Source organism: Topomyia yanbarensis, chromosome 2 (genome assembly GCF_030247195.1).
Source record: "Topomyia yanbarensis strain Yona2022 chromosome 2, ASM3024719v1, whole genome shotgun sequence".
NCBI classification, from domain to species: domain Eukaryota; kingdom Metazoa; phylum Arthropoda; class Insecta; order Diptera; family Culicidae; genus Topomyia; species Topomyia yanbarensis.
In genome coordinates, this window is record NC_080671.1 from 139,515,737 (window position 1) to 139,533,200 (window position 17,464).

At 35.5% G+C, this 17,464-nt stretch overlaps 1 protein-coding gene across 7 annotated transcripts in view; it reads right to left on the minus strand.

Moving 5' to 3' along the window:
* The window catches only part of LOC131681539 (serine/threonine-protein phosphatase 6 regulatory ankyrin repeat subunit A), a 243,902-nt gene that overhangs the window by 31,729 nt on the left and 194,709 nt on the right, over positions 1-17,464 (minus strand). For 6 of the 7 annotated variants that reach the window (XM_058962366.1, XM_058962365.1, XM_058962367.1 and 3 more), the window contains 2 exons: positions 4,894-5,587; positions 4,280-4,396 (listed from right to left, as the gene is read on the minus strand). In XM_058962366.1, coding sequence (XP_058818349.1) covers positions 4,280-4,396; positions 4,894-5,587 — 811 coding nt within the window. The remainder of the gene's footprint in view (positions 1-4,279; positions 4,397-4,893; positions 5,588-17,464) is intronic. The other variant, XM_058962363.1, reaches the window with a different exon arrangement.

A 17,464-nucleotide genomic window follows, 5' to 3' on the forward strand; every position in this document is an offset into this window, starting at 1 on the left:
ATCCAAATCAAAAATGTTTTTTTTTTTGTAAATCGACTTTAATTTTTTTTTCTTTTAGTGTAGGAGTCGATGAAGAAATTTTCAAATATTTGTTTTCAAAAATTTGACTAATTTTGTGAAAATCACTCCTACAATATTTTTTTGTAGGATTTGTCATTTTTAAACTATATCCATTTAAAAAAAATGGCAAAAAAGTTTAACCCTTTTCAAAAGACAGTCAAGATCATTTTTGGAAAAACAAAGTATGCAAAATGGCTTTTTGTGACAAAGTCTTCATGTACAGAAAGTTTCATAAAAATTTGAGAGGGTGCTGCCAACTCTGAATACGATTAAGCACGAAATTCATCAAAATATGTTTATGTTTTCATCTAGAAGAGTGCGGTATGATTGGAAGTGAGGAGAAGAAAGAGAAGTATGTGGTATGAGTTGGGGGTTTTAATTGATTCGAATTAGACATATTGCTAAAATTCAACTAAATTCAACTGTTTAATTTAAACTTTTTGTACTACAACTTCAACTTCCAAAACTACCCATATTGATTGGGTTTACTGCCCATGATCGCATATTTATCCCGTTTTCTATGGGATTTCCTATCTTTATCGGACTGATTTGCGATCATGGGTAATATAGCGAATTTCGCTAAACCGGATGTCGCCATATTGGATTTCAAAATGGCGTCAAACATAAATTTCTGGCACCTACTCGTCAAGTCCATTCCGAAAATACGCATATTGTTAAGGAGCGGGCAACAAGGAGCCTTCCACACCCGTCTCTTCCATCTTTCCGAAAAACTTCTTTTGCATTAAAATGGACTTGTGAAATCCACGCCAAAAAAAAAACTGCCAAAATTGTTCTTTGCATTTAAAAGGACTTCGAATTTTTTTTCAGGAAAAAGTCTAAGTCTTTTGCATTCAAACTGACTTAGAATATTTTTGCGAAATCCGTACAAAAAAAAACTATTTAAAGTCTTTTACTGAGGGTTTTTTTACGCGGATTTTCGAATTAACGCGGTTTTTTGACGTGGATTTTCCATTCAACGCGGTTTATCCGTCTCTGCACGTATCCCCCGCTTAAAAAAAACCTGGGTGAATAAGATAAGTTACAAGATCCCCTTCCCACAATTTTCCAACAGTTTAATGATGCTTAAAATAATAAATTCTCAATGTAATGGTCAGACGATATTCTTCCAAAAATATTTTGTATCATATTTAATTAAATTAGCAGCAAATAATTTTTTTCCGTCCAATAAATTATGGCTTGGAGGGGTTATCCTCAAAACCCCCTGGCTACGCCACTATTCCAAGCACAATTGCAAGTCTAGTCAAAGATTTGACAGGGAATTGCAAACTCAATTATTACATGGCTACTATTCCACGTACTGAGTATTATTCGTGTGATCTTTGTGAATCCGATTACGGAACTTCATATCATTTGATAGATAACTGCACTGCAGTAATGCAATTGCGTATCCGGATTTTTGGTTCTCCATGCAAAAATGAACATATGTACAGACAGCTGAAACTCTAGGATATGCTATTGTTCCTAACAAAGTGTGGTAAAGAGCTTTACTTTAAGCCGTATTTGAATGACAACATCTCTGGGTGGGTGTTGTCGTTCTGTTATCTCAATATCCCCTCGAAAAATAATAATAATAAAATAATAAATAATAAAAATTGCAAATGTTTTAATAAAAATTGAAAAATCCCTTCGAGGATTGAAACTTTTATTCCCGGTATGTAGCACTTGCAGATCGTTCAGCACCCTTCCAGGGGTGCAGAATACTCGGTTTTAATTGTTCGGTGTCGTTATTTGCACTGGTGGCTCCAGGGGGAGGCCCCTCCTATTCAACCAAAAAGATTTCCATCCTTAGTGGCTTCCTTAAAGAACATATTAAAAAAAATCTGTGTTTGGTTTGAGAAATTCTTCGCCACACTACACGTATGTCGAGGAATGCGTTTCCAAGCTTCAAAATATCATTTTCCAAATCGTGCCTCAGATGCATTTTTTTCAAGAAGGCGTGCCCCTCCCCTCTTTACCATCCGGCTGGAGCCGCCTATGTTTATTTTCCTTACCCATAACCTTATCACTTCCCGAATCTTTCCCATCAGGGAAATGATGAAAAAGCAAATCATGCAAGGCACAAAGCTTTGATTAACATGGGGAACGTGCCATTTGAGCCAGTCGCTACTGATTCCTGATTCCTGGTGATTGGTTTCATCATATTCGGATCATCCAGAAGCTATCATATCAAGAATAACATAAAGGGCTGATTTCTTCACCCTCGCATAATGCTTAAACTAGGTTTAATCGTACTGGGAAAGTTTAGCGAGGGTGAAGAAATCGGCCCTATATAGATATAATTTTTACTACACGGAAACGAAAAACTACCTAAAATTGAGTTCCTTTGACTCAATCTCGTGGTATCGTGGGGGAATTTAAAATTAGGTAAACCGTGTTGAAGGTAGTTTCCATTCAACCACGGCAAAAATTACAACTCATTGATAGGTTTTTTATACTCAAATTTAAGTTGAATTTGCTTAATTTTGAGTATACCCCAAACAACTCAAAAGTACCTTCCTCCACGGAAGACCTCGACTGAGTCGAATCTCTCGTTTTGTTTTTGACAACACTAATAAGTGCGAAAGCGACGCACAACTCAAAAGTAAGTTAAAAGAACTTATTCTGCAGGTTGTTTTATTTAACCGTGTACTTTAACTGACGTTTCAATAATGGACTTTTAACCCACCCCATTTCAATATCCCTTCTCCTTCCTGAAGGAGGCACCCTCAATCTTGCGGCACAACACGCTTGACAAGGGGTTTGCTCAGAAACACAAATTGTGTCTCCGTGTTTTGAAGCTAGCGTCAATCCGGCGCTAGCTTAGTCATGTCACTATGTTAGTGACGGATTCTGATGAGACGAAGTCGAAACGCAGATTCAATAACTAATATAGTTACAGGTTTTGTGCTCTTTACGCGCGAAGATAGTTTTAATCAATTTTGTCCTTAATGGAGAAAAATTGGTTTTTACCAAAATTGTTCTCCACTAAGGAGAAATATAGCATAGTGCATATTTTCATGTTCTTACGTACAATTTCATGTGAATTGGGACGCCTCTTTCATGGATCTTGTGAGACGGAAAGATACAATTTTTATATTTATCCGTGTAATTGATTTTTATGAAGTGAATCATGTGGAACATAACAGCTTAAGCAATCAATCACTTTGTTCTAACGTAGATTTCAAGTTCATTTTTTTTATTTCGATTATAGAGGTTTTAACCTTAAGGTCATTCGTCTCTTCGGGTTAAAAAAAATCTCTTAAGAAAAAAATCTCTAACCCTATGTGCGGGGTTGGGATTCGAACTCAGGTGAGCTGCGTACAATGCAATCGATTTACAAACTAAGCTATGCCCTTCCCCTCTAAGTTCATAATCTTATAACTATTATATCTTTTGTTTCAACTATTTTAACATTTATGATCTGGTACTTTGTGTTTTTCATTTCTCGACTCACTTCATTCACATACATTTTTCCAATTAGTGCATCTGAGATGGAGTTAGAATGATAGATGAAATCTCTGTAGGTGCCCTGGTTTTATGTGTAAGTTATTAACAGTTACTACATGGCAACTAAAAATTAAACTTAAAAAATAAACAGCTCGTGCAAAAGGTGCCAAAGCAAAGTTTCAGCCAACACCAGCTCCTTCAGGATTCTATCCGTTTCTGCCATTCCGTCAGCCAAATAGTGATATCCCACATGCGTTTCCTTAGGTCAAACATTTCTGTGTTCTGCATTCTCAGCCCTCGCTGCGTTCGACTAATAGGTGACACCTAACATCAAACTGTGCACTACGCTACAAATAATAAGTTTGATTGCGAAGAATAGGAAATTGAAAAAAAGCTTTCAATCAGAATCAGACAAAGATTGGATTACATTCGCCAACGTATTTTACAATTTGATGAGTACAATTTTGACACACCGCCATTACTTAGCACGAAAATAAACACACCTACAAAAGAAACCGAAGTTTGCACGGATGCAGTCACAGGTCGTGAATTGAAACATTCCGAAAACATAACTGAACAGTAGGCCGTGCATGTATCAACACCGACAATGACTTGGAAACACGACTCACAAAAAGGTGTTCATGCCGGCCATCGAAATCCGTGCAGTGACATTCCACATTCGCTTTGTAGTATTTTATTGTTTTTTTTTGCAGGTTGCAAATTTTGAGGTCCCTTTGCATTTTCACTAAAGTTCGTAAACTCAAACACTTACTGTCAGTTTTATGCTTGCGGCGATAGTCTGTGCTCGCAGCGCCACCTGCGGCCCGCTTTATGCGTTCAACCTCATCACTATAGTAATCTCCGTCTTCATCTGAATATATATCATCTTCTGCGATAGGAAAGTGGTGAGAAGTAAGTTTAGTGTGAAATAACAAAACATGTTTCGATGAAAGCTGAAAATGTATAGCTGTAGGATCAATGAAAATTCACTGTACTTGTCTTCATGATTGAGACTGTGAATTTTCACCGTCCTTAGGCAAGATGTATGTTTAATGATACTGGATCCAAAATAATCCGATCGGATATTTTGACTCTACCAAAGTTTACCTTTACAAGATCTAGTATCAAGTGATGAATGAAAAATAGACTAAAATGATTAAATGTTATGTACTCAAACGACTTACTGCTAGTAAAATACTACCTGTTACGGTAACTCTAGTTCATGCAAATTTGGAAATAAAATTGTAATCAATCTTCTTATTAATCGCGTCTCCCGTACTCGGTAACCACAGTCAACATCGGCATCATAAACACTTCGGATATCGGTACGCTCGGTACTGCTTACTACCCATCGATCACGAATCAACCAGCAGCCCAAGGACTTACCGTCGCTGAACGCTTGTTTGTTCCGGTTGACTTGGGGAAGTCGCCGAACCTCGTCCGGATCGAGATTCTTGAAGGACTGATTCAGCGCTACGATGTGCATCGAGAAGCCAAACACGAAGATCGCCAGCACAGCCAAAAACCGAGCCAGATCCTTGAGCAGATCACCAATGATGATGGCCCATGGTCCGAACAGGTGGTGAAAGGACAGAAAATCCAAAATCTGCACGCAGGCCAACAGAAACGAAAGCGCAAACAGTTGATTTCGGCAGTACAGCAGCGTTGGCCAGTACATTTTCTGCACGTACAGCATCCCGGACACGTGCGCTCCGACGCCGATAATACCGAACAGCAGCACCAGCACCTTGATGCTTCCCAGGCCGGACTTGTCGCTCGGATTGGTTAGCTCGAACAACAGCAAGCCGCTCAGCCAGATCAGCAGACCCCATTCGTACCAATAGGGTAGCAGACTGGCGCGAACCACCGGATAGATGGGCGTAATACCCACGATCATCAGATGGATCATCAGGTAGATATGTGAGGTCAGGTAGGACATAAACTTGATGATGGGCACCTTGTAGTAGTTGTGGCCCAGTGGCAGTGTGAAGATGATCCACACCGGTGGACAGACGATGAAACCGATGAACAGCAGCATTATTCGCCACGCCGGCCAAGCGAGTGTCCCTCGCCACAGTTCCTGTGAATTAATTAAGTTATTAGTTAAAAAGTTGAGATGAAATTTGTGCTACTGTTGTGATGGGAATGAATCAACGATTTTTTTGTATATATTGAATTGGGTTTATTAATTATACGATTTCAATAAATTCATGTGGCGGCGTGAGAGTTTTTGCCGCTTGGGGCCAAAAATTTCAATAAAATAAATTTAAAAAAAATATTTCTGTATAAGAATTATCTTTTGCACATTTTATTATCAATATTTTGTCATTAATAATAATTAAAAAGCCTACACCTGTTTATATATTACTCAATTTTACAATTGCATTTTTCTTACTTTTGCTTTATGTAAAACTTTTACCATTTTGTCTACATAATCACTGAAAAATTAAATTTGGATGCTGCATTGTTTACATATTTTCGGTTAATTCTTCCATCTTACAGAAAAAGAGATTATAACTACTAGAGGTCGCATGCCGCTGTTAACACTGAAAATTTATCATCTCGCTCTTACATATGCTAGGCCCATTAGTTTGACACATATTGCCCCGGGTACACACATGTCAAAGTAATGGGATACAATATGCTAGAGCGAGACCCCATGTTTTAGTCCGTGAATACGTGGAGACAGTAGCGCTTTGCTCCCTCTAGTAGTTACAATCTCTCTTTTACAAACGCATTTTGGTTAAAAGCTTATAAATTTGTCATGTACCCAAATAACGTGCATAATTTAGTACAGCACTAAATTATACCCTTAATGGTGTTACGCTAATTTAGCGTACATTCACAGAAATAAAAAAAATAACTGAATTGGAGACCCATTTTCAGTCCGTGTACAAAGTAACAAAAGTGCTTCTCTAGACTATCAGCACCGGTGCGTAAGCAAATGCGTGTGATTTGATTACGCTAAACGACAATAATATATTTAGACACCCGTTTTCGCACCGGTCGTTGGAAAATAGGTTGCCAAAATAATAATCAGTTTTCACACCGGTAATTGTTATTATAGTTACGTTACATTTTTTGCAATCATGCAATAAAATAATTATTTTTTTAATTATATGGATTTAATTCAGTGAAAAAAATATTGCTAGAGAGAAAATACATTTATTTATTCAATTCAATAAAATCGTTTCAGTAACAAATATCGTTCACTTTTCCAAAAAATATTTTATTCAAATGATTGCAAAATTATTCAATCTGGAAATGTTTATTGAGATTAAAAGCTAATTATTGTTTCAATGCAAAAAAATGTTCCTACCATTAATTTTGCCGTTTGAAGCAGTAAACATTGTATAATTGAATTCAATAAGACATTTTTTGTTCAAATATGCTAAAATTTTCTATGTACCTAATAACGATTCGGAGAAATTTGATGGGTTCGGGACGGACAACGAATTCTATGAACTAATGTTTGCCCCGCAGTTATTGTCTGAAACACATAACTACGACGCCTCCGAATCAGGAGTGCAATGAAGAGGATCTCATCCTAGATGTCGAGCTCAGGATCGCTTCACGGTACATATATGCATACGTTTCAAGTTGGCTGAAAGTCTTCATGTATCAACCAGTAAATTGCTCAAGGGAGCACTATATTGAGAGTGGGCGAATCACCCAACAATAACAAAAGGCCTCATGATAGCCGTATTTACTCATCGACACTCGTGTCCCAAGCTGCATTAATTGCACCATTCATACGGTGGTCTAAGCTTCCACCAGGGACGAGACTCCAGGTAACTGGTGAAATTTATGATAGTAAGTTACTTGGCAAGGACCATGAGGAAAGGCGAAGAAAGCAATTATCGTCTAGAAGGGACGATAGTAATAAAACTCTCAGACGGTTGCCAAAATAATACAGCATTGAGTACGTAGGCGATCCCGGCGAGGCGCAAGTACCGCCACGAAGGTCGTATACCAAAAAATAATGCTGATAGCTAGGACTAAGTAGGTGGGTGAATAGTTAGATTAGGAATTTGTATGTATAGTTTTAAGAATTTGAAAATAAATCAGTCGTTTATCAATACTAGAAGTATCAGTCGTTTATGAGTCATTCATTCAAAGTGTTGTGTGAGCTGTTACGCGAGTGAGTGCAAGTTTGTCCGGTTGCGAAGGAAAAGAAAAAAAAAGAAGTCCTTTGAAGTCTACAAGTACCAACAGAGAAGTATCCTTTATCGACTAACCCATTTATTTTCTATTCTCTTTCCAAATTAGGTTCAGCTCCCGATAAGGAAACCGTAAATTGCATAGGTCGTACTTCCGGCTTATGAATTTACTTGTTTATCCTCCGGGTGAAAGAATTTTTTTAATTCTAAATAAGAAAGTGTGCGAAGCTCGGTAACACGTCGTTGCTAAGCTAGAACCAAGTCGGTTCTAAATCCCAACGGCACTAGATATTAAAAACAGACTTGCGGTGGAAGAAGTTTTTCGGCCATTCAACGATTGTTTTGTGGAACCAACGAACGATCGGTTTCGAAGACACTTTCGTTTTTTATGTATTTAGAAGCCTTTGAAGAGGAGAGAATACTATATTGAAAAGCCAGAGAAAGCTGGGTGGCATTACGCATCACGATTCAATGAAAATTCTATCGACTCGACCTTGTTTCGCATTATGTATTTCAAACCGAGCTCGAAAGTAAATTTTCGTTCGGGTTCTCTCGAAGAAGTACTAGATTATCGAGAAATGTTGGCATTATGGAACCAAAACAATCGAACTCGAAAGCGACTCGAGTCGAACGGATAGTTTTATTGCTGTCGAGTGTCGTTCGAGATTATGATTTGTGTATTTATTTAATTTCATTCTTTAAATTGGTTAACAATCAGAGTAATTAGAGGATATAAAATTACCAAAAGGTAAAAAGCTCCCACGTACTTTGAGCTACTTTATGCTATATCTATTTTCACCATCAGGAACATATTTTTCTGGAAAAAGTAATACTAAACATTTATAATAAATTATCCTTCATCAAGTAATAATAAAAAGTGTTAAAACAAATCGATGAAGCAAAGTAAAGATACCTTGAGTTGCATATTCGATATTTGATAAATGTATAGAATCACAATTATTCTTGATTTCAAAGTGGTGATTTAAATAATTTTATATTCTAATTGATGCATTTGTTCCCGACTATATCTCAATTGTTTTCAATATCACAATATAGCCTTGAATTCAATGCCATAATGTACGTTTTATACACCAAAAGAATTAGGTCATTTGTATTAAATGCATGAACATACAGAATATTATCTTATATAGGAAAGAACTTTGAATCAAATTGAATTACTAACCAATTTGAATGCATCAACCGATTAAAATTATGCAGAAACACTTCACAATTTCCAGAAACACTTCATTTTGATTTACACGGAAAACCCCGCAAAATGAAAACGAATTTTTGTATTGACTATTTCAACTAAAAATGGCTATTTTAACGAACTATTTTTTTTTTAAATTTTTGTGTCATCAATTGCTGTTGTTTCCAATTGCTTTTGAAAACTATCAGTTTCCTGAAAAAACCCTGAAAACCAAAATTTTAATGCAAAATTAGCCATTTTTATTGAAAAGGGCAGTTTGCTCGCTATGATTATTTTCCAAAAGATTTAATAAAAGCGGTTTCGAAGTTGTGTTGTTTTAAACAATTATTTAGATATTAAATATTTTATTTAATCTAAGAATAATTGTGAATAACTCATTCTGCTGATACTACATTCCATCATGCGACTGACGTCCGAATAATAGACACTATCAGTTAGGCATTTCGATGTTTCGGTGCTTCAATTTAAACAGCGAGATATATTAAAATTTTGCGGTAAGATGTTCAAGAATACAGTTATATCAAACTAAAATAATGCCCAAGCATTGAAAAGAGGTGGTGAGGGTGAGTGACGTGAACAAATTATGAACATGTTTGGGTCAATTTATTTACCACTATCACTATTGTTTGTTCTGTGAATTTGACGCTCATTGGAAAATAAAAAAAAAACAAAACAAAGTGCAATTTTGCTTACACTGAAAAAAATTCTTAGCTGGAATTGAAATTATCATACGATAAACAAAATCATTACTCGTTTTCTGCAACAAAGCATTTTTGTGTATTGTAAATAGTTCTTTCGTCTAATTCACGAACTGAAAAAATGGCATCTTGATGAACGAAAAGTTGATTAGTTTTACATATTTAATGTACGGGTTATTCCACGTCAAATTTACAACCACAATTTTAATTCCTTTCAAACAAATTTCTTGCATTCTTAGCACAAAATAATTGACATCTATTTTTTGTTTTGGCTGAATTCATAAGATTTTTTTCAAGTTATGAGTTTTTGAATTTTATGAATTTGACTATTTTTCAACCACTGATAACTCCGAAACTCTTCGTTGTACGGAAAAATTTATTAATAATAAAAAGTGCGTTGTCGAATGAGCTCACCAATAAAAATATGACATAATTTTTTTTGTTATTTAGGTTATGAGTTCTGCAAATGTTGGAAACATATTGAAAAAACAAGCTTGGAGAAGTTTTTTATTCTATGAAAACATTTATAATTATATTGAAAACCTTATTACTTTACGAGATATTTCAATTAAAGCTGGTCCATAACATGGCGTTTAATGTAAAATTGCCCTTTTTAATGTTATAATTGTAATAACTCGCAAAACATTTTGAGATCCACTGCAAAATTTTTACACAATATTTTTATCATGATTTTCATTATTTGAAGAAAAAATAAGTTAAATTGATCCAACTTTAAAAAAAATTCTCCATCTTTCCAGCAAGTTCATGCGAAAATGCAACTTTTTATATTTAATATTTTTCCATGCATCGAGCTATCAGCGATTGAAAAATGTTCAATTTTTCCAACTTCAAAAGTTGAAAGGTCATACCTTGAAGTAAATATTATATTCAGCCATAACAAAAATACCTATCAATTATTTTTAGCTAAATAATGCAAGAAAAAAAATGGAATGAACTAAAATTTTATTTGTAAATCTGACGTTGATTGGCCCGTACAGTGCATAAAACTTATCATCAATGTCTAAACTATTTTTCGTGAATGAAACGGAATGATTCGTTCTTTTATCATTTGTTTTATATAGCATAAATATTTGTGGAAAGGGTAAATTTATTTTTCGCACATAAAAGAAAAAAAATCATATGTCCATATTACATCTAATCTTTTTGGATCGATGTTTGACAAAATCGATTTCATTTCAAAATGCTCACCCCTATTGTGTACTAGAAAAATTGTTATATTTGCGAAACTTATCCATATATATTTCAATAACAAGTAACTAAAAACTAAATAAATTAAAACAATTCCTATATTTTATCAAAGTCGGTTTTATGAAACTTATTCGTAGCAGAATAAAAAATAATTTTTCTCAGTGTATACTCTTAATTGACAGTTTGCGCTCGAACAGGCAGTCGAAATCTAGTACCGCAATCTAACAAATTCGAACGCTTGATCGAATGCGATACGTAATGCCGCAATTTAGTAGAAACGACTTCAAAACGTTTCGAATCGAGTCACTCGAATCGAGATGCGGAATGCCACCGCTGGGTTTTACTAAATTCTGACATACGTCCTTCGGACGCTACAGTTAGATATATTCGGATGGGAGCAAATTTGCGCGTTAAATCTATGTAAGAATCGTGTCATACCTCATATAATAGATGTTTAGATAGATTTTTACATACATTTTGTAGCCCAAATGTCCGTCATCTGTGGTAATATTGCAGATAGGGTTACTGTGCCCTAATTCATCTTACCACCTCTATTCATCCCACCCATTTGAACACATTAGTTAGAGCAGTGTCTGCTATCTCTATTCAACGCATTAGCTCAAATGATGGGATGAATAAGGGTGCATTGTACTCGACTTTTCGCTTCGCTCTAGTGCGAGTATTTAACATTTTCCAAGCCATATTTTTTTACTGATCTGCTTCTTAAGAACGAAGCAAAGATGTTAATATCTATTTAAGCGTATCAATCAATCAGTGTAAGCCGAGTTATCAGCGAAATAGTGTGACATTGTGACTAATGAGATGAATAGGGGCACGTCTACCCTAGTATAGTTGGGTAAATATATCTGCGTTTTAAAAATGTTCAAAGGCGATTTTAAATCGCAGAATAGTAGGCTTATTCTGGAATACTTGGTACGCTGGACTGTACCCACTCGAAATGGAAACATTACTGTACAATTTGAGCAGAACAGTATACAGTAAAACAAAAATAATGAAGTGGTAGCATTTTATGCGTGGCTTCCATAGTGATATTAACTAGCTGAAGTAAATTGTGTTGTTTTCCGAGGTTGATATACGGAGCACGTTGATATAGTCATCACATCTCGTCTAACTTAGAACTAGAATCAGTAGCGGTTGACTCAAATGGCACGTTCCACATGTAGATCGGAGCTTTGTGCTTAAAAGACAATTATCAACGTTCACGTTGAGGGTTGAGTTCCAAACCAATATTCACCAAACACATCTAGTGCTCGTGAACAAAAGGAGTTTTGTCATCTCTTTCATGACTGCTGTGAGCTGCGCTAAGCCTACAATAGTTTCTCCGGCATTTCTCCTCAAGGTGGATTTTGACACATCCAAAAAAAATTGTACTTTTGTATTATTGTTTATTGTATGAGTAAAAATATACCTGCCATTTTTAAATGACATTAGCAAGCAACAACTAGCCGCTAGCCGGCGCTACTTTCGACCATTAAACTTCCAGTAATCGGTATACGGACTTTGCGTACACCCAGTAAAAGTCAATCGGAAATGAGCCGGAATTCTGGTTGGTTTTAATCCATATTCCGGCTCCAGTGATACAACCGATTCTAACTAGAATGTGTCACTGAAGCCGTAATGCGAATTAGAAGCAGCCAACATTCCGGCTGAGCTTAACTATGTAGTATTCCGGCGCCAATAATACAACCAATTCTAATTAGAATCGGTTGTATCACTGGAGCTGGAATACTAACTACAAGCTTATCTATAAAAGGTTTTGAAGCTGAACTTATTTTTAAAACTAATGCCTCTATATTTAGGAAGGCATATGACATACCGTATAGATTGAGGGAAAAAATGACTATCATGATAAATTAAAAAAAGAAAAGGTCATTACACCCATCAAATACAGCGAATGGACTTCTCCAGTGGTAGCGGTTATTCTATTCTATTCTATTTTCTATTCTGACCCTTACACAGCCAGTATTGAAAAGCATCCTGGAAAACGCTGCAGTTAGTCTATAGTGTTTTTTCTTGTCAATATTAATATTTGAAGCATATTTTCATGTGTCGCAAATATTAAAACGGCCAGGCCTTCTGTGCAGAGTTGGGTTTGAAGATGTTTCAAAATTAGACGGTAATTAAATTATTCATTTAGTGAATAATTTAATTAACGAATTGTTTTGAATTTTAAAGGAGGAAGAAACGAGGACAACCGTACCGACCGTTTCAGTTTAAAGGGAATATAAAAAATCGTTGGGAGTGACTTAGCTAAGAAGGTTAATGTCATTCTTTTGGTCCTTTGAGATGGGACAGAGGTATTTACACTTTGCCCTGGCTAATAAGCTTAGGTTAAAGCGCCTTTACTCGCTCCGACTTCTTCAGTGGTAGCAGTAATTAAGAAAAATAAGGACATTAACCTGGTGATTGACTGCAATGTGTCAATAAATAAGTTGTTGATACTCAACACTTATCCTTTACCTTTGACCCAAGACTTGGTTGTAAATCTTTCTGGATGCAAAGTGTTTTGTACTTTAGACTTGGAGGGTGCTTATACCCAGCTTTCCTTGTCTACTAGTTCTAAGAAATTTATGCTAATTAACTCTCTTACCCTTTTAATAAACTCCCGCAGGGAGCTACTTCAAGTTCATCTATTTTTCAACAAGTTATGGATCAAATTATTTGTAGGCAAAGGCTTTTAGAAGCAAACATTGAAGTTAGTTTTGAAAAACGTAAAATCTTTGTTGCTAAACTGGACTATTTCTGACAGTGGGAAAGGTCTTTCACCATGCCAAAACAAAATTTAAACCTTCTTTAGGTGTTAACTTTTTGTAACGAATAAAGTGTTAGCGGGTCATATTGACCCCGATTTCGATTTGGCTGAAATTGTGTTTTAAAACTGAGTTCTAAATCGGGGTCAAAATGACTCGTTAACACCTTATTCATAACTTTTTTTTGCACAGCCCTTCAGGAATGTCCGAAAACTCTATTGAAAATCGTTGCTCTCCATGAAAGAGGAAAAGTCAAGAAATTCAATATTCTGGGTGGAACATTTAAAAAATTATCCAGTTTGAAAGTTCATTTTGGGTCATATGGACCCCAACACCTAAAGAAGGTTAACCATACAAAAAGCAAAACCATCTACAAATGTTACGGAACTTAAATCTTTTCTTGGATTGATAAATTATTACCACAAATTTATATCCCATCGGTCTTCAAAGTTCTTTCATTTGTATAATTTAATAAAAAAATAATGTAAAGTTTGTTTGAGAAGATCGTTGTCAGGAAGCTTTCCAAATTAGCAAAAAATCATTGGTTTCAAGTGTTTTTTTTATATCATGACCCAAAAAAGTTTTTGGTAGTTATGTCTGATGCATCTGGTTATGGGTTGGGAGGAGTGATTTCTCATATGATTAATGGAACAGAAAAACCAATAAGCTTTGCATCCTGTTCCTTAAATCAAGCACAGAACAACTATCCTATTCTTCACCTTGATGATTTTGCTATATTGTGCACTATCAATAAATTCCATAAATATTTGAACGTGCAAAATTTTTTAGTGTGCATCGACCATAAACCACTTGTTGCTATTTTTGGCAAATCAGGTAAACATTCCATTTACGTAACTAGAATACAAAGATACATCTTAGAACTTTCCATCTATGACTTTGAAATAAATTACAGACCGTCTTCCAAAATAAGAAATGCAGATTTTTCTACTTTAAAAGATTTAGTTACAAAGGAGTACACTGAAGTCTTTTTTGCGGTTTTTTATGCGACTTTTTTATGCGGATTTTCAAAGTTATGCGATTCTTTCTATTCGATTTTTCTAATTTTTAGGGCATCACCTGAAGCGACTTTTATCGAAAGATAGATCCTCGTGAATGCACATGCTTGAACAAAAGACATAAAATGTTCATATTTTTATTTTAGATTATAAATTACTAGTCTTTGGGTTAAGGATATGAGAAGCATTCTTGATGCAGTGAAAATAAAAACATAAAATGACTGAATACCTTTTTACCTTTCTCATAATAAAACTTATGCAATCGGTCGGAATTTCAACTTTTTAACCGAGGCCCGCAGAGCCAAATCTCTTATACCATTCGACTCAGTTCGGCGAGATCGGAAAAAAATCTCTGTGAGTGTATTTTTTTACTTTGTGGTAAAGCTTTTACGCTGACCCGGCACACGTTTAGTAGTAGTTAGACCATACTACCGATTTCGTCCTCGGCGGAGAGTTCCCCGACAAAAGAATGTCTCCTGCAACCGTCGACGGACACGTTTTTACATTTCTTATAAAAGAAATGTATAGAATTCGCTCAAACTTTCAAGATTTTTTCCGAGGCCCGGAGGGCCGAGTCTTATATACCAATCGACTCAGCTCGACGATTTGGGACAATGTCTGTGTGTGTGTGTGTGTGTCTGTGTGTGTGTGTATGTAACGGACAAATTCTCATTCGTGTTTCTCAGCAATGGCTGAACCGATCTTATCCAAACCAATTTTAAATGAAAGAACTAAAAAACAGTATGAACGCTATTAATTTGTTTTTGATTCTGATGTTTAGTTTCCAAGATATGAATGTTTGAATGCGTAAAAATGGCATTTTTTGCAGTTTTTTAGAATTATCTGCCGAAATTGACAATATAGATTAACAATTTATATGTTTTTAGACAGCTTTAACGAATACCTTTCGAACAAGCTATAGATTGTTGAAATCGGATTATTATCAAAAGAGATATTTAACATTAAATGCGGACGAAAGATTTTTATCATTTCCCATTGCCAGAAATATGACCAAAAACATGTAATCTATTATTAACGCCAAAACGGCTTATTTTAGGTCAATAGTATCTTCTGAGAATTTAATGGAGGAAATATGCCCTTTCTTTTGGTATTGTGCTTTTGCTGATTAATCCCCCTATGAGTGAGATATTTTCACAAATTTTCTTGGAAGTGATTATATCGAAATGATGCCTTCTACAAATTTGTAGCTCTTACTTTTGCGAATAACTATACTGAAGACTTCATATATCTATTTTGAATACTTTAAAAGCTATGGCTTGTTGTTTGTGGATTACTCTTTGTCGCCTATTTATTGTTCAATATAGAAATAATCCATTGAAATAAGCCAAACATTATTACGACAAATCGAATTTTGTATTTCATTTTTCTGTCTACAACCGCTAGAAATAATCACCGAACACTTCCAAGTTGTCTGGAAGGAACTTGATAACTTATCAGTGCAAAAATGTTCATTTGTGCGAACCTTCTGACTGCAATTTTTCTAACTAATGACCATCGGATCGATCTGAAACATATCGGAAAATGAAAAGCGAAATAAATAACTCCAAGCAACGGCGTAGCCCAGAGAAGGTTTTGGGGTTTAAAACCATACAACGAGCCAACACCCCCCCCCCCACCACACCCAAAAAAAAAAATTGGATTAAAGTTGAAAATTTATTGATGCAGACTGATTTAATTCAATATTACAATAACAATTATCTGATCCGTAGATTGATAACCTGTTGTTGTAAACATCATGAGGACTTTTGATAAATTGTCGAAATGGGATCCTGATATGGAACTGATCTATTGGTCTTGATTTCACAGTTGTCTAATAGCATCAATATCAAATTCCTACCTGAAAACATTCCAATAGAAAATTACAGAGTTCTGTAATCAATCATAGTCCTCAGATTTATTTTCAAATTGATCTCGTTTTTGTAGAGATGTACTGTAATAAGGGTCTTTATTTAATAGGAAGAGAAGTTAAAATTGATTTAATATCTATGAAACATAGAACTGCTTACCAACAAAATGCATAACTTTCAACATTTGCTAAAAATGTTCTTCCCCTTTCTCATTCACTCTAAAATTCGTCAATCTAATCCCGACCCGGAGGGCCGAGTGTCATATGCCAATCGACTGAGTTCGTCGAGATCGGAAAATGTCTGTGTGTGTATGTATGTGTGTATGTGGAAAAAAATGTGACCTCTGTTTCTCAGAGATGGCTGGACGGATTTGCACAAAGTTAGTCTCAAATGAAAGGTACAACCTTCCCATCGGCTGCTATTGAATTTTTTATTGATTGGACTTCCGGTTCCGGAGTTACGAGTTGAAGAGTGCAATCACACAGCAAATTCCCATATAAACTGAAATGAAAAATTTTCAAAATCAAATTTGTATTTTTGATGCCAAATGACTTTAAAATGCATGAAACATTGAGATGTTTGACAAAAATTGACTTTTTTGGACTTTGGTACATTTTTGTCTTTCTCATATAGAAAGGTTATGCAATCACTCTAAAAATCGACAATCATACCGGCCCAGAGAGAGTATGCAGTGACGGGTTGCTACTTTAAAATTAAAACTAGTTTAAAATTTCTTAACAAGTTGAAAATTTTCGGCAGGATCTAGACCTCCCGGACCTTTCTCCATAATCCGCCGCTGGTTTCAAGCGATGTTTCAGTATCACATAGTATCTCAATATCGTGGCTGTCGATCCATTGTATGTATGTGCAAATCGTACTGAACATGTAATATTCATTTCCACCATTGTATTGAACATAACCAGCCATGGAATCGTAGTCTGGACAAATGAGACAAGCACAATTGCACCACTAGATGGATTAAGACAGGTTTTTTTGGGAATGCGTCGAGTTGAGACGAAAACGTA